This window comes from Oncorhynchus gorbuscha, linkage group LG05 (assembly GCF_021184085.1).
Source record: "Oncorhynchus gorbuscha isolate QuinsamMale2020 ecotype Even-year linkage group LG05, OgorEven_v1.0, whole genome shotgun sequence".
Classification (NCBI taxonomy): Eukaryota; Metazoa; Chordata; class Actinopteri; order Salmoniformes; family Salmonidae; genus Oncorhynchus; species Oncorhynchus gorbuscha.
Window position 1 is genome coordinate 10,080,338 of NC_060177.1, and position 17,890 is coordinate 10,098,227.

The following is a 17,890-nucleotide window of genomic DNA, read 5'->3' on the forward strand; positions in this document are numbered from 1 at the left end:
TACAAGTCACTGTGGGCCATGCCATATTAATGTATGCCAAGTCACACTGTGGGCCATGCCATATTAATGTACAAGTCACTGTGGGCCATGCCATATTAATGTATAAGTCACTGTGGGCCATGCCATGTACAAGTCACTGTGGGCCATGCCATATTAATGTACAAGTCACTGTGGGCCATGCCATATTAATGTATAAGTCACTGTGGGCCATGCCATATTAATGTATCACTGTGGGCCATGCCATATTAATGTACAAGTCACTGTGGGCCCATGCCATATTAATGTATAAGTCACTGTGGGCCATGCCATATTAATGTATAAGTCACTGTGGGCCATGCCATATTAATGTACAAGTCACTGTGGGCCATGCCATATTATTAATGTACAAGTCACTGTGGGTCATGCCATATTAATGTATAAGTCACTGTGGGCCATGCCATATTAATGTATCAAGTCACTGTGGGCCATGCCATATTAATGTATAAGTCACTGTGGGCCATGCCATATTAATGTATAAGTCACTGTGGGTCATGCCATATTAATGTATAAGTCACTGTGGGTCATGCCATATTAATGTATCAGTCACTGTGGACCTTGCATCAATGAGAGAAATGACACTTTCTGTCTCTTTAAAATGCTTTGAACTTTGGCACAAATGGTGTGAGAGCAATTCTTGAGACACTGGTGCAGGTGTCCATTGGTGAGCCTGGAGCGATATTTGTTTAGAATAAAGTTCATTGTGGAGAAGGCTGATTCACAGCTGTATGTGGAGCCAAACATGGGCAGGATGTCTAGTGCTAGTTCCTTGAGAACAGGGACATCAGCTGCAGGCACCATCTTTCCATCTTTCCCCAGAATATAAGACAGGGTCACAAAGACACATTTTCTTGTAGCTCAATCAACTCCATTTGCAGTGATGCAACATCAAATCAAATCAAATCAAATTTATTTATATAGCCCTTCGTACATCAGCTGATATCTCAAAGTGCTGTACAGAAACCCAGCCTAAAACCCCAAACAGCAAACAATGCAGGTGTAAAAGCACGGTGGCTAGGAAAAACTCCCTAGAAAGGCCAAAACCTAGGAAGAAACCTAGAGAGGAACCGGGCTATGTGGGGTGGCCAGTCCTCTTCTGGCTGTGCCGGGTAGAGATTATAACAGAACATGACCAAGATGTTCAAATGTTCATAAATGACCAGCATGGTCAAATAATAATAAGGCAGAACAGTTGAAACTGGAGCAGCAGCACAGTCAGGTGGACTGGGGACAGCAAGGAGCCATCATGTCAGGTAGTCCTGGGGCACGGTCCTAGGGCTCAGGTCCTCCGAGAGAGAGAAAGAAAGAGAGAATTAGAGAGAGCATATGTGGGGTGGCCAGTCCTCTTCTGGCTGTGCCGGGTGGAGATTATAACAGAACGTGGCCAAGATGTTCAAATGTTCATAAATGACCAGCATGGTTGAATAATAGTAAGGCAGAACAGTTGAAACTGGAGCAGGAGCATGGCCAGGTGGACTGGGGACAGCAAGGAGTCCTCATGTCAGGTAGTCCTGGGACATGGTCCTAAGGCCCAGGCCAGTTGAAACTGGAGCAGCAGCATGGCCAGGTGGACTGGGGACAGCAAGGAGTCATCATGTCAGGTAGTCCTGGGGCATGGTCCTAGGGCTCAGGTCCTCCGAGAGAGAGAAAGAAAGAGAGAAGGAGAGAATTAGAGAACGCACACTTAGATTCACACAGGACACCGAATAGGACAGGAGAAGTACTCCAGATAAACAAACTGACCCTAGCCCCCGACACATAAACTACTGCAGCATAAATACTGGAGGCTGAGACAGGAGGGGTCAGGAGACACTGTGGCCCCATCCGAGGACACCCCCGGACAGGGCCAAACAGGAAGGATATAACCCCACCCACTTTGCCAAAGCACAGCCCCCACACCACTAGAGGGAAATCTCCAACCACCAACTTACCATCCTGAGACAAGGCCGAGTATAGCCCACAAAGATCTCCGACACGGTACAACCCAAGGGGGGGCTGACCACAACAGTGAATCAACCCACCCAGGTGACGCACCCCCCCCAGGGACGGCACGAGAGAGCCCCAGCAAGCCAGTGACTCAGCCCCCCGTAACAGGGTTAGAGGCAGAGAATCCCAGTGGAAAGAGGGGAACCAGCCAGGCAGAGACAGCAAGGGCGGTTCGTTGCTCCAGAGCCTTTCCGTTCACCTTCCCACTCCTGGGCCAGACTACACTCAATCATATGACCCACTGAAGAGATGAGTCTTCAGTAAAGACTTAAAGGTTGAGACCGAGTTTGCGTCTCTGACATGGGTAGGCAGACCGTTCCATAAAAATGGAGCTCTATAGGAGAAAGCCCTGCCTCCAGCTGTTTGCTTAGAAATTCTAGGGACAATTAGGAGGCCTGCGTCTTGTGACCGTAGCGTACGTGTAGGTATGTACGGCAGGACCAAATCAGAGAGGTAGGTAGGAGCAAGCCCATGTAATGCTTTGTAGGTTAGCAGTAAAACCTTGAAATCAGCCCTTGCTTTGACAGGAAGCCAGTGTAGAGAGGCTAGCACTGGAGTAATATGATCAAATTTTTTGGTTCTAGTCAGGATTCTAGCAGCCGTATTTAGCACTAACTGAAGTTTATTTAGCAACATCTACCCGTCTGAAGAGCTGTTTAGCTTCCTCTGACAACATCTACTCGTCTGAAGATCTGTTTAGCTTCCTCTGACAACATCTACCCGTCTGAAGATCTGTTTAGCTTCCTCTGACAACATCTACCGTCTGAAGAGCTGTTTAGCTTCTACCCGTCTGAAGATCTGTTTAGCTTCCTCTGACAACATCTACCCGTCTGAAGATCTGTTTAGCTTCCTCTGACAACATCTACCCGTCTGAAGATCTGTTTAGCTTCCTCTGACAACATCTACCCGTCTGAAGATCTGTTTAGCTTCCTCTGACAACATCTACTCGTCTGAAGATCTGTTTAGCTTCCTCAACATCTACTCGAAGATCTGTTTAGCTTCCTCTGACAACATCTACTCGTCTGAAGATCTGTTTAGCTTCCTCTGACAACATCTACTCGTCTGAAGATCTGTTTAGCTTCCTCTGACAACATCTACCCGTCTGAAGATCTGTTTAGCTTCCTCTGACAACATCTACCGTCTGAAGAGCTGTTTAGCTTCCTCTGACAACATCTACCCGTCTGAAGAGCTGTTTAGCTTCCTCTGACAACATCTACCCGTCTGAAGATCTGTTTAGCTTCCTCTGACAACATCTACTCGTCTGAAGATCTGTTTAGCTTCCTCTGACAACATCTACTCGTCTGAAGATCTGTTTAGCTTCCTCTGACAACATCTACTCGTCTGAAGATCTGTTTAGCTTCCTCTGACAACATCTACCCATCTGAAGAGCTGTTTAGCTTCCTCTGACAACATCTACCCGTCTGAAGATCTGTTTAGCTTCCTCTGACAACATCTACCCATCTGAAGAGCTGTTTAGCTTCCTCTGACAACATCTACCCATCTGAAGAGCTGTTTAGCTTCCTTTGACAACTTTTTGTGACTAAGATGGTTCTGGATGACAGCAAGCGATTCTCTTCCAGCAGTGAAATCCCAGGCCCCCATCCCTGCAGGAGGCCTTTTGCCTTTTGGTAGGCCGTCATTTTAAATGAGAATTTGTTCTTAACTGACTTGCCGAGTTAAATAAAGGTTAAATAAAAATATCAAAAAGTCATCAAAGCTAGCTTTGAGGTTCTTCATCAGCTTCTGGATGAAATCGACATGGTTGGGAACATCTCTGCCTCCCTGCGTTTGCACCAGAAGATTGGAGTTCTCCCTGGGGATCATTCTTGAAAAGCTCCAATTTCAGACTGCTGCTATCATATCACACACTGTGTTGTCCTGTCCCTGCAGCTTAACATTCAGTTGATTGAGGTTTGATGTCATGTCTGTCACACTGTTTTGTCCTGCAGCTTAACATTCAGTTGATTGAGGTGTGATGTCATGTCTGTCAAAATGCTACTGTTTCCCTCTTCTCGTCATCAGAAAACTGAGTTGCCTTGTCACTCTTTTGCTCTGATAAGAAAGCTTTGATTTCCTCCTGAATGGCCCAGAAAGGCTCCAAAACCCCGCCTTCACTGAGCCATCTGACATTGTGCAGTAGTAAGTCATCAAAGCTGGCATTAGCCTCTGTCAGAAAGCCTCGTAGCAGGCGATGTTCTTGATCAGTTTCATCATCGTTGTCATGACCTCAGAATACTCTTTTCCCAGACTGGCAAACAGGACAGACTGATGGATGATTTGATGTCAGGACAGGGTGGTCCTCTTTTAAACGTGTAACCAGTCCCCTCCTCTTCCTGCCATGGCTGGAGCTCCATCTGTGGACTGACTTCAGACTGACTTCAGATCTCTCCCCCTTTTGGTCAACATCCCTTTGACCTAATCTCCCTGTGTGTCTGCTTCTAGATTTGTTAAGCCCAACAGCTCATCCCAGAATTACGTCTTTGTTTCATAATAAAATCTGACAAACAACAGAAGCAGGGCATTATCAGTGTTATCTGTTGAATCATCCACAGCCAATGAAATGCTTGGTGCATTCTGAATGACCTCATCAAGTTGTGAAGTCAAATCTTCAGCTAATATTTCATTTCTCCTCATTGCTGTGGAATCAAATCAAACTTTATTTGTCATGCGGTATACAAGTGTAGACCTTACCGTGAAATACTTACTTACAAGCACTTCACCAACAGTGCAGTTCAAGAAGAGTTAATCAAATATTTACCAAATGAACTGAAGTAAAAAATAAAAGTAACACAATAACATAACAATAACAAGGCTATAAACAGGGGGTACCGGTAATCTTTATTGTTTACCTGCAAACAAGGTGTCAGCAACTTCACACATGCGTTCTTTTACCATCTCAGTGTGTTTTCCCGAAACCCAATCTATCCTCAGTGAACGCTCCGTTGCACGTTGTTGGGCTTTCAGGAAATGGACATGGACTTTTTGTCTCATATTGGGATTTGAGTTGTTTAATCTTGTTTGTTCTCACCTCCGTGTTCAGAGGATAAGTCTGATCTATATTACTATGCTTGGTGTAATGACGCTTAACATTGCCACTTTTCACGAGGGCGTCGGACTCGCTGCATATCAGGCACATTTGTTTTGTTCTGGTTGTGGGGAGAATGCATTTTCCGTCCACTCGCCGTCAACTTATTATTTTTTGAACAAGCCATATTAACAAGGATACTGGTAACTAAGCTCCTTCTATCTGTGATATTAACAGTTGAACCTCAGTGAAATATTTATGTTTCTTTCTGCCTGCTTGTTCTGAGGTGTTGTGGAGGATATTTGCATTGATGTGATTGGGTAAGCCATGGGCTCTTGCATTTAACCACGTGATTGGATTAGACGGGGCACTAGTAGAGGTGGGGGTTGCTTTGAGAGAGTGAGAGGAAGACAGGTTGCTGAGTTAGAGAGGCCGTGGCGCCCGGGTCATTTTTGAAAGCTGTTTTAAAAAATGATTGATTGACTTGTATATAACTACTGTAAATGCTATGTTGTTGTTCTGCCAGTTGACTTTGGCTGCCCCAGTCTTAAGCCAGTGCTAAAACATTCTGCACTGTCTAGCATGTTTTGTTCTCTGTCGACTCTGCAGGGAAATTTGAAAGCCGATAAACACACTAATTTGTCAGCCGCTTGTAAAGTGTTTGAACACTTCACTCTTGCGGTTTCCTTTTGAGTGTTCTGACAACAGCTATTAAACATTTTTCTAACTGTTAAGTGCTTTGTCAACAGGAAGGGTACACTGGGGGCTTGAGACATCTAGTTCTGTGTGTAATGATAGGACAGGCTGGGATCCTCTCTAGTGATAGGAGGGAGTTGAGGGATGGATGGAGAAGAGGGATGGAGGGAGAAGAGGGATGGAGGGAGTTGAGGGATGGAGGGAGTTGAGGGATGGAGGGAGAAGAGGGATGGGGAAGAGAGGAAGGGAAGTATGGAGGGACAGAGGGAAAGGAGGGAGTTGAGGGATGGAGGGAGAAGAGGGATGGAGGGAGGAGAGGGATGGGGAAGAAAGGAAGGGAAGTAGGGAGGGACAGAGGGAAGGGAGGGAGTATAGGGATGGAGGGAGAAGAGGGATGGAGGGAGAAGAGGGATGGAGGGAGAAGAGGGATGGGGAAGAAAGAAAGGAAGGGAAGTAGGGAGGGACAGAGGGATGGAGGGAGAAGAGGGATGGGGAAGAAAGGAAGGGAAGTATGGAGGGACAGAGGGAAAGGTGGGAGTTGAGGGATGGAGGGAGAAGAGGGATGGAGGGAGAAGAGGGATGGAGCTGTAGTCAATGAATAGCATTCTCACGTAGGTATTCCTTTTGTCCAGGTGGGAAAGGGAGGTGTGGAGTGCAATAGAGATTGCATCTTCTGTGGATGTGGTATGTGGGTGTGGTATGCAAATTGGAGTAGGTCTAGGGTTTCTGGGATAATGGTGTTGATGTGAGCCATGATCAGCCTTTCAAAGCATATCATGGCTACAGACATGACTGCTACGGGTCGGTAGTAATTTAGGCAGGTTACCTTAGTATTCTTGGGCACAGGGACTATGGTGGTCTCCTAGAAACATTTGGTATTACAGACAGACAGGGAGAGGTTGAAAATGTCAGTGAAGACACTTGCCAATTGGTCAGCGCATGCTTGGAGTACACGTTCTGGTAATCCACCTGGCTCTGCGGCCTTGTGAATGTTGACCTGTTTAAAGGTCTTACTCACATCGGCTGCGGAGAGCGTGATCACACAGTCGTCCGGAACAGCTGATGCTCTCATGCATGTTTAGGTGTTACTTGCCTCGAAGTGAACATAGAAGTTATTTAGCTCGTCTGGTAGGCTCATGTCACTGGGCAGCTCTCAGCTTGCTTCGTTTTGTAGTCTGTAATAGTTTGCAACCCTGCCACATCTGACGAGTGTCAGAGCCGGTAGAGTATGATTCGATCTTAGTTCTGTATTGACGCTTTCCCGGTTGGATGGTTCGTCAGAGGGCATAAAGGGATTTCTTATAAGCTTCCGGGTTAGAGTCCCGCTGCTTGAAAGCGGCAGTTCTACCCTGGTTAATCTTAAGATTGGGAGAGGAGAAGCTGATCCTCAGTCTGTACCTAAGGGAAACTTGTGAAATACTATGTAGAAAAGGAAAAGAGAATTTATGTTTTTTGTAGAGCTAGTAAACAACACAGTGATGACCATGGAACAGTGATGCTAATATTCTAGCAATGACCATGGAACAGTGATGCTAATATTCTAATGATGACCATGGAACAGTGATGCTAATATTCTAATGATGACCATAGAACAGTGATGCTAATATTCTGATGATGACCATGGAACAGTGATGTTAATATTCTAATGATGACCATGGAACAGTGATGCTAATATTCTAATGATGACCATGGAACAGTGATGCTAATATTCTAATGATGACCATGAGACAGTGATGCTAATATTCTGATGATTACCATGGAACAGTGATGCTAATATTCTAGCGATGACCATGGAACAGTGATGCTAATATTCTAATGATGACCATGGAACAGTGATGCTAATATTCTAATGATGACCATGAGACAGTGATGCTAATATTCTGATGATTACCATGGAACAGTGATGCTAATATTCTAGCGATGACCATGGAACAGTGATGCTAATATTCTAATGATGACCATGGAACAGTGATGCTAATATTCTAATGATGACCATGGAACAGTGATGCTAATATCCTAATGATTACCATGGAACAGTGATGCTAATATCCTAATGATTACCATGGAACAGTGATGCTAATATTCTAATGATGACCATGGAACAGTGATGCTAATATTCTAATGATGACCATGGAACAGTGATGCTAATATTCTAATGATGACCATGGAACAGTGATGCTAATATCCTAATGATTACCATGAGACAGTGATGCTAATATTCTAATGATGACCATGGAACAGTGATGCTAATATCCTAATGATTACCATGGAACAGTGATGCTAATATTCTAATGATGACCATGGAACAGTGATGCTAATATTCTAATGATGACCATGGAACAGTGATGCTAATATTCTGATGATTACCATGGAACAGTGATGCTAATATCCTAATGATTACCATGGAACAGTGATGCTAATATTCTGATGATTACCATGGAACAGTGATGCTAATATTCTGATGATTACCATGGAACAGTGATGCTAATATCCTAATGATTACCATGGAACAGTGATGCTAATATTCTGATGATTACCATGGAACAGTGATGCTAATATCCTAATGATGACCATGGAACAGTGATGCTAATATTCTAATGATGACCATGAGACAGTGATGCTAATATTCCAATGATGACCATGAGACAGTGATGCTAATATTCTAATGCATTTTAATTTAAGTTGATTTAACGATGTGGCTAAACACAATTTGAAAGATCTGAAGTAGTTTTTTTGTATATAGTTAATATTATGTTCCTGGGCAGTTTTATAGTAAAGTGTTTCAATTATTTTCAATTCCATCTAAATCTGTAAGTTCATAGACATGCAGTAAAACAGACGTGTTTAGAAAGAGTCCATTCACTGTGCAAGGTGTTTTATTTCTCTGGAGCTCTTCTCTGGTCGTCGAGTCCTTCCAAAAGACTCATTAAAACAACATGCATTTGGAAAAACCTGGCTCAGACATTCAATTCTTATGGAATGTCTTACAGCACACCCCAACAGTCTCTCTGTCTCGCTCTTTATTCTCTCTCTCTTTATTTTCTCTCTCTCTCCACCACCCTCGCTCTCTTTCTAATGCATTACCCAACAACCTTAAGTCAAGCATAACTGGATAACTGTGGACATGTGGTGAGGTAGTCTGTTTGCTGGACCTCACAACCTCCACAGTCTCCACATCAAGGGACACTCTCTTAGTTGGAACCGACTGGGTCTCTGATGCTGTGCTGCTTTCCTGTGGTTCAGGCACTGTGAGAAGTAAAACCTCACTGACCGGGGTCGGCTATTTCGAAAGCAGCCAATTTGGGCATCAAAAGTCATTTTCAGAGAAGTGAAGAGAAGTGTGTGTTCACTTTCCCTGCCTGCTACATTTTAATTGTTTGTTTGCTCCTCTTTATATTAAATATATATATATTTTAGGTTAGAGACATGGTTTGAATTATGGGTTTGAATAAAGGTAGTGATTTAAAGGGAACAGTCAGAGTGGGAATTGAACCCATCAACCTGCGTGTACAGGTCTAGGCATGTTGGTGGAGACTGTGGTATGCTTACTTTCAATGGAAGTGATAGGGGCAAGTGATAGGGAACCATCTAACATCAAGTTGTCCTGAACTTCCTCTGAAATTAATTCTACATCCTGCTTGTTCCAGCAATGAAAGACTCTACCAAGAGGTCCATCAACAGCGACTGGAAGATCGAGCTTCCTGGAGAGTTCCAGCTGGCCGGCACTACAGTGCGCTACGTCCGGAGAGGACTCTGGGAGAAAATGTCCGCCAAGGGGCCCACCAAGACCCCGCTGTACCTCATGGTAAACCTATCATGTAGAGAGAGATTGTGTGTGTGTGTGTGTGTGTGTGTGTGTGTGTGTGTGTGTGTGTGTGTGTGTGTGTGTGTGTGTGTGTGTGTGTGTGTGTGTGTGTGTGTGTGTGTGTGTGTGTGTGTGTGTGTGTGTGTGTGTGTGTGTGCGTGCGTGCGTGCGTGCGTGCGTGTATCCTTATCATGCGAATGCATGTTGAGCTGATTTAACCTCCTCAGTCTACCCCACATGATGACAGAGATCAGGGAGGGACAGATAAAGAACATGGAAATCGGGCTTCAAAGGGAGGAAGTTGTTGTTAGTTTAAATGTAATCTTTATTTAACTAGGCAAGTCAGTTAAGAACACATTCTTATTTACAATGACAGCCTACCAGAAAACGCTCTAACTACTAGGCTACCTGCCACTCCAAATGGCCCTCTGGAGGCAACATGTGATACAAATGTAGTATCTTAATTAGAGCGGGTTTTCTACAATAGGGAAATAATCCAGCAGCAACAGGAAATGTCTGTTATTATGTGGATTATACACTGCTCAAAAAAATAAAGGGAACACTTAAACAACACAATGTAACTCCAAGTCAATCACACTTCTGTGAACTCAAAACTGTCCACTTAGGACGCAACACTGATTGACAATACATTTCACATGCTGTTGTGCAAATGGAATAGACAACAGGTGGAAATTATAGGCAATTAGCAAGACACCCCCAATAAAGGAGTGGTTCTGCAGGTGGGGAACACAGACCACTTCTCAGTTCCTATGCTTCCTGGCTGATGTTTTGGTCACTTTTGAATGCTGGCGGTGCTTTCACTCTAGTGGTAGCATGAGACAGAGTCTACAACCCACACAAGTGGCTCAGGTAGTGCAGCTCATCCAGGATGGCACATCAATGCGAGCTGTGGCAAGAAGGTTTGCTGTGTCTGTCAGCGTAGTGTCCAGAGCATGGAGGTGCTACCAAGAGACAGGCCAGTACATCAGAAGACGTGGAGGAGGCCGTAGGAGGGCAACAACCCAGCAGCAGGACCGCTACCTCCGCCTTTGTGCAAGGAGGAGCAGGAGGAGCACTGCCAGAGCCCTGCAAAATGACCTCCAGCAGGCCACAAATGTGCATGTGTCTGCTCAAACGGTCAGAAACAGACTCCATGAGGGTGGTTTGAGGGCCCGACGTCCACAGGTGGGGGTTGTGCTTACAGCCCAACACCGTGCAGGACGTTTTTCATTGGCAAATTCGCCACTGGCACCCTGTGCTCTTCACAGATGAAAGCAGGTTCACACTGAGCACATGTGACAGACGTGCCAGTCTGGAGACGCCGTGGAGAACGTTCTGCTGCCTGCAACATCCTCCAGCATGACCGGTTTGGCGGTGGATCAGTCATGGTGTGGGGTGGCATTTCTTTGGGGGGCCGCACAGCCCTCCATGTGCTCGCCAGAGGTAGCCTGACTGCCATTAGGTACAGAGATCCTCAGACCCCTTGTGAGACCATATGCTGGTGTGGTTGGCCCTGGGTTCCTCCTAATGCAAGACAATGCTAGACCTCATGTGGCTGGAGTGTTCAGCAGTTCCTGCAAGAGGAAGGCATTGATGCTATGGACTGGGCCGCCCGTTCCCCAGTCCTGAATCCAATTGAGCACATCTGGGATATCATGTCTCGCTCCATCCACCAACGCCTGTCCAGGAGTTGGCGGATGCTTTAGTCCAGGTCTGGGAGGAGATCCCTCAGGAGACCATCCGCCACCTCATCAGGAGCATGGCAAAGGCATTGTAGGGAGGTCATACAGACACGTGGAGGCCACACACACACTACTGAGCCTCATTTTAACTTGTTTTAAGGACATTACATCAAAGTTGGATAAGCCTGTAGTTTGGTTTTCCACTTTAATTGAGGAGTGTGACTCCAAATCCTCCATGGGTTGATACATTTGATTTCCATTGATAATTTTTGTGTGATTTTGTTGTCAACACATTCAACTATGTAAAGAAAAAGTATTTAATACGAATATTTCATTTATTCAGATCTAGGATATGTTATTTTAGTGTTCCCTTTATTTTTTTGAGCAGTGTATAAAACATTTGTAGGGATTGATACATTTTTGGTAAGGGAAAATCAAGTCTGAAATATCAAAGTGGAAATGTTCAAACTTCAGATGCCCTTTTAAACCTTAACCTTTCTAGGTCTAGCGGAGCCCCTCGACAACATTCCGCTGAAAAGGCAGTGCGTAAAATTCAAAAATATTTTTTAGAAATATGTAACTTTCACACATTAACAAGTCCAATACATAGCCAAGTCCAAAAAACACACAGCCATTTATCCAGCCAAAGATAGAGTCACAAAAAGCAGAAATATAGATAGAATGAATCACTAACCTTTGATGATCTTCATCAGATGACACTCATAGGACATCATGTTACACAATACATGTATGTTTTGTTCGATAATGTGCATATTTATATGCAAAAATCTCAGTTTACATTGGCGCATTATGTGCAGTAATGTCCGGTGACACATGACGGGGCCTCCCTGGTGGCGCAGTGGTCTAGGGCACTGCATTGCAGTGCTAGCTGTGCCACCACAGACTCTGGGTTCACAGCCGGCCGCGAACGGGAGGTCCGTGGGGCGACGCACAATTGGCCTAGCATCGTCTGGCTTAGGGAGGGTTTAGCCGGTAGGGATATCCTTGTCTCATCGCGCACCAGCACAGTGCACGCTAACCAGGTCACCAGGTGCACGGTGTTTCCTCCGACACATTGGTGTGGCTGGCTTCCGGGTTGAATGCCCGCTGTGTTAAAGAAGTAGTGCGACTTGGTTGGGTTGTGTTTCGGAGGGCGCATGGCTTTCGACCTTCGTCTCTCCCGAGCCCGTGCGGGAGTTAAAGCGATGAGACAAGATAGTAGCTACTAAACAATTGGATACCATGAAAAAGGGGTAAAATTGTAAAAAATAATAATAATAAGAAGAAGAATTTAAAAATAAATAAAAAAACATCTGTTGATTTTGCAGAAATACTCATAATAAACATTGAATAAAGATACAACTGTTATTCACAGAATTAAAGATAGACTTCTCCTTAACCTCTAGTGACACCCCATCCCGTGAACGGGACCGTTGTCATTATCTGACACTAATTAGCATAACACACATTTTGTTGGTTGTTTTGTCATAGTTGTGTCTAGGAGGGCATATTTGGGAGGAAATACTATCAGCTCCAGCTCAGTTTGTCGCCCTATGTGTTGAGGGTGTCAGGTTCTTGTCCAGTTCTGGCATTTAGGTCGCCACAGACTAGTACATGTCCCTGGGCCTGGAAGTAGTTGATCTCCCCCTCTAGGATGGAGAAGCTGTCATCGTTAAAGTATGGCGATTCTAGTGGGGGGATATAGATAGCACACATGAGGACATGTTTCTGTGTTGAGATAATTTCCTTATTAATTTATAGCCAGATGTAAAATGTTCCTATTTTGACTAATTTCATAGTTGGTTAGGTCTGCTCTATATCGAATTAGCATACCTCCTGAGTCTCTTCCCTGTTTCACACCTGGTAGTTTGGTGGATGGGACTACCAGCTCTCTGTAAACTGAAGGGTAATCAGTGGGTCTGTCTCCTCTATACCATGTTTCTTGTAGGATGACAATGACTGTATTTCCAATTTCTATGATGAAGTCTAAGTTCCTGCATTAGGCCAAGAGCAGATAACCTTAGACCTTGTATATTCCAGGATGAGATAGTGAAAGCTTTGTGTTCCATTGTCTAGTGTTGTTTTCAAGGGGTTTAGGCCCGGACCATTACAGTAGGTGTGAGCAGAGCATGTTGAGCATCTGATACATACTTCTTAGGTCGTAAGATGGGGCTTGGGGTGTATTCATGGGGTTTGGGCCTGTTGCTCTGCTCAAGGCCTGGGCATATGTGTGGCTGCCATGTTGAGGTCTTTGCTATGGGGGGAGGGGCATAGGTCTGATCTGGGGTGGGGGTATATACTGTAGGGTGTGGCCAGGCTTTGTTTGGTCAGGTCTCAGCTGGTTGGGTTGTGGCTGGTGATGCTGTGGTCTAGGTGTCGGTCCTCTTGGCGTGGGTTCTCTCAGTGCAGGTCCTTTGGGAGGGGGTCTTGCAGGTCTGGGAGGGTGTCTCACTGGTCTGGGCGGGGTGTCCGTTGCTCTGTTGCTCCTGTTTGAGGTTCTGGGGCTGTGGTTGAGGGTGACATCCTTCAGGGTCCTGGCAAAAGTTGGGATTTCTGCCTTGTAGAGGTGGACCTCTCTCTCGTTCCTTTACAAAGTATTTCAGGATGCTTGGGGGAGGCTGTATGTTCTGCCAGAGAGGGCAGGTTAAATGTACGTCTGTAATGTGGATCTGGATTGTGCATTGTACTGATAATGTGGTTGTGCTTGGTGCTATGGATTTAGAAGGGGGGGCTCTATATATTATGTCTCTCTCCTCACTCACTCACTCTGTGTCTCTGAACATGACCCAGTCTCTCAACCCATCTCTATGGTATACACTATCAGGACATTGTGTCTGAACATAACAAGCCAGTGTTTCTAAACATAACTCCCTCCCCCCTAGGTGCTGTTGTTCCATGACCAGACCTATGGGATACACTATGAGTACACAGTGTCTCTGAACGTAACTGAACGTGATGATGTCAGTGAGGAGCAGAGAGCACCAGAGCACCTCTACCTTTGGACACACAGTTCCTGGCAAGACTGCAACGTACAGTGTGGAGGAGGTATGACTCACACATACTTACACACATCCCAAGGAGAGTCTTTGCAGGCTTTCTGATAGCTGTTGACCTCTGATAGCTGTTGACCTTCATGCATAGTGAACTTTCAGCCACCCCCTACAGTTCCCCACACCCCCTTCAGTTACCCCTTTCAGTTCCCCCAGCCCCCTTCAGTAACCCCTACCCCCTTCAGTAACCCCCCACCCCTTCAGTACCCCCACCCCCTTCAGTTCCCCACCCCCTTCAGTTCCCACCCACCACTGCTGCTTCTATCCATTGGGGTTACATGTTAGATATGGGTCTCTAATCTTGACTGTGGAGCGTCACGTCTGTGCTCCATGCTGATGCACTAATCTGGGGCTGGTTGCCAGGCGCAGAGGATCCGCCAGGATCCCTGGTTCCACAACAAACATCAAACACAGCTTGGCTGGATGGCTGCCTGGGGCAATGAGGGATGGGGAGAGGGCACATGGGCTGGGCTGTTGCCCTCACACACTCACATGAGCAAACACATATATACTGTTGAGGCGAGTGAGGTTGGGTTAGTGGGTTACACCTGGTTGGTGAGGCTGGAGCCATCCGGCTGGGACTGAGGTAGAGAGGGTTGGGGGTTGAAGGCTGGGCTTAGAGGCTGTGTCGGCGGGTTAGTTGGATTGATTGTTGGGACTGAGGTAGTGGGATGGGGCTTGGCGGCTGGGCTTAGAGACTGTGTCGGCGGGTTAGTTGGATTGATTGTTGGGACTGAGGTAGTGGGATGGGGCTTGGAGGCTGGGCTTAGAGACTGTGTTGGATGGTTAGTTGGATTGATTGTTGGGACTGAGGTAGTGGGTTGGGTCTTGGAGACGTGTTAGAGGCTATGTCAGAGGGTTAGTTGGACAGGCCTTTGGGACTGAGGTAGTGGGTTGGGTCTTGGAGACGTGTTAGAGGCTATGTCAGAGGGTTAGTTGGACAGGCCTTTGGGACTGAGGTAGTGGGTTGGGTCTTGGAGACGTGTTAGAGGCTATGTCAGAGGGTTAGTTGGACAGACCGTTGGGACTGAGGTAGTGGGTTGGATCTTGGAGATGTGTTAGAGGGTTAGTTGGACAGGCCTTTGGGACTGAGGTAGTGGGTTGGGTCTTGGAGACGTGTTAGAGGCTATGTCAGAGGGTTAGTTGGACAGGCCTTTGGGACTGAGGTAGTGGGTTGGGTCTTGGAGACGTGTTAGAGGCTATGTCAGAGGGTTAGTTGGACAGACCGTTGGGACTGAGGTAGTGGGTTGGGTCTTGGAGACGTGTTAGAGGCTATGTCAGAGGGTTAGTTGGACAGGCCTTTGGGACTGAGGTAGTGGGTTGGGTCTTGTAGACGTGTTAGAGGCTATGTCAGAGGGTTAGTTGGACAGACCGTTGGGACTGAGGTAGTGGGTTGGGTCTTGGAGACGTGTTAGAGGCTATGTCAGAGGGTTAGTTGAACAGGCCTTTGGGACTGAGGTAGTGGGTTGGGTCTTGGAGACGTGTTAGAGGCTATGTCAGAGGGTTAGTTGGACAGGCCTTTGGGGCTGAGGTAGTGGGTTGGGTCTTGGAGACGTGTTAGAGGCTATGTCAGAGGGTTAGTTGGACAGGCCTTTGGGACTGAGGTAGTGGGTTGGGTCTTGGAGACGTGTTAGAGGCTATGTCAGAGGGTTAGTTGGACAGGCCTTTGGGGCTTGGGGGAGACAAATAGGCCCAGTGTCAACTGATGTTGTATCTCAACCAGTGGAAAACAAGGCTGCAAAAATATATTTCAATTATCAGTAGGTTGTACTTCAATTTGCTTTTGCACTCATCTCAACACTATTACATCAATGACATGATTTTTAAAAAGTTGATTACTTTGTAAAACTATTTAGTTATGAACTATAGTAAATCCATCCAATTATGAACTGAAGTAACTCTCGAAGCAAGTCTGGTAATAATTAGAGTGAAAAAAGCACCATGAGATCAGCGGCTTTATCGCTATCCAGTGACTGATTAGCTATAATGCGTTGTTCAGTCTGAATCATCGATAACATATGTCATTTAGCTGTGATAGGTGTTTCAACCTTGGCTGGTGAGAGGGTGTGTGCAGGTTTAGGTTACCGCTTTCGTTTATTTGTCTGTTCACTCGTTTGGAGTGCTTTAACAATGTCAAGGTTGAAGCTTACTGTAGCCAGCTAGTGGTTAGCTTATTGTAGCCAGCTGGCGTTTAGTTTGTTGTAGCCAGCTAAGCGGTTTGTTTGTTGTAGCCAGCTAGCGGTTAGTTTGTTATAGCCAGCTCGCGGTTAGTTTGTTGTAGCCAGCTAGCGGGTAGTTTGTTATAGCCAGCTAGCGGTTAGTTTGTTGTAGCCAGCTAGCGGTTAGTTTGTTGTAGCCAGCTAGCAGTTAGTTTGTTGTAGCCAGCTAGCAGTTAGTTTGTTGTAGCCCAGCTAGCAGTTTGTTTTTAAAGCCAACTAGCGGTTCGTTTTTGTGGCCAGCTAGCGATTAGTTGGTTGTAGAGAGCTTGCTAGTGGTGAGTTTGTTGTAGCCAGCTAGTGGTGAGTTTGTTGTAGCCAGCTAGTGGTGAGTTTGTTGTAGCCAGCTAGCGGTTAGTTTGTTGTAGCCAGCTGTCATTTAGCTGTGATAGGTGTTTCAACCTTGGCTGGTGAGAGGGTGTGTGCAGGTTTAGGTTACCGCTTTCGTTTATATGTCTGTTCACTCGTTTGGAGTGCTTTAACAATTTCAAGGTTGAAGCTTACTCTAGCCAGCTAGTGGTTAGCTTATTGTAGCCAGCTGGCAGTTAGTTTGTTGTAGCCAGCTAAGCGGTTAGTTTGTTGTAGCCAGCTAAGCGGTTTGTTTGTTGTAGCCAGCTAGTGGTTAGTTTGTTATAGCCAGCTAGCGGTTAGTTTGTTGTAGCCAGCTAGCGGTTCGTTTGTTGTAGCCAGCTGGCGGTTATTTTGTTGTAGCCAGCTAGCGGTTAGTTTGTTGTAGCCAGCTAGCAGTTAGTTTGTTGTAGCCAGCTTGCAGTTAGTTTGTTGTAGCCAGCTAGCAGTTCGTTTTTAAAGCCAACTAGCGGTTCGTTTTTTGTAGCCAGCTAGTGATTAGTTGTTTGTAGAGAGCTAGCGGTTAGTTTGTTGTAGCCCAACTAGCAGTTTGTTTTTAAAGCCAACTAGCGGTTCGTTTTTTTGTAGCCAGCTAGCGATTAGTTGGTTGTAGAGAGCTTGCGGTTAGTTTATTGTAGCCAGCTAGCAGTTCGTTTTTAAAGCCAACTAGCGGTTCGTTTTTTGTAGCCAGCTAGCGATTAGTTGGTTGTAGAGAGCTTGCGGTTAGTTTATTGTAGCCAGCTAGCGGTTAGTTTGTTGTAGCCAGCTAGGGGTTAGTTTGTTGTAGCCAGCTATGAGTTAGTTTGTTGTCGCCAGCTAGCGGTTAGTTTGTTGTAGCCCAGCTAGCAGTTTGTTTTTAAAGCCAACTAGCGGTTCGTTTTTGTGGCCAGCTAGCGATTAGTTGGTTGTAGAGCTTGCGGTTAGTTTATTGTAGCCAGCTAGTGGTGAGTTTGTTGTAGCCAGCTAGTGGTGAGTTTGTTGTAGCCAGCTAGCGGTTAGTTTGTTGTAGCCAGCTAGCGGTTAGTTTGTTGTAGCCAGCTGTCATT

At 45.8% G+C, this 17,890-nt stretch overlaps 1 protein-coding gene across 1 annotated transcript in view; it reads left to right on the plus strand.

Moving 5' to 3' along the window:
• LOC124035508 (A disintegrin and metalloproteinase with thrombospondin motifs 17-like) overlaps positions 1 to 17,890 on the plus strand; it is a gene marked incomplete at its 5' end in the record, with an annotated part of 46,249 nt that overhangs the window by 1,954 nt on the left and 26,405 nt on the right. The window contains 2 exon segments of the mRNA XM_046348967.1: positions 9,391 to 9,548; positions 14,113 to 14,275. Of these exon segments, the coding sequence (XP_046204923.1) occupies positions 9,391 to 9,548; positions 14,113 to 14,275 (321 nt within the window).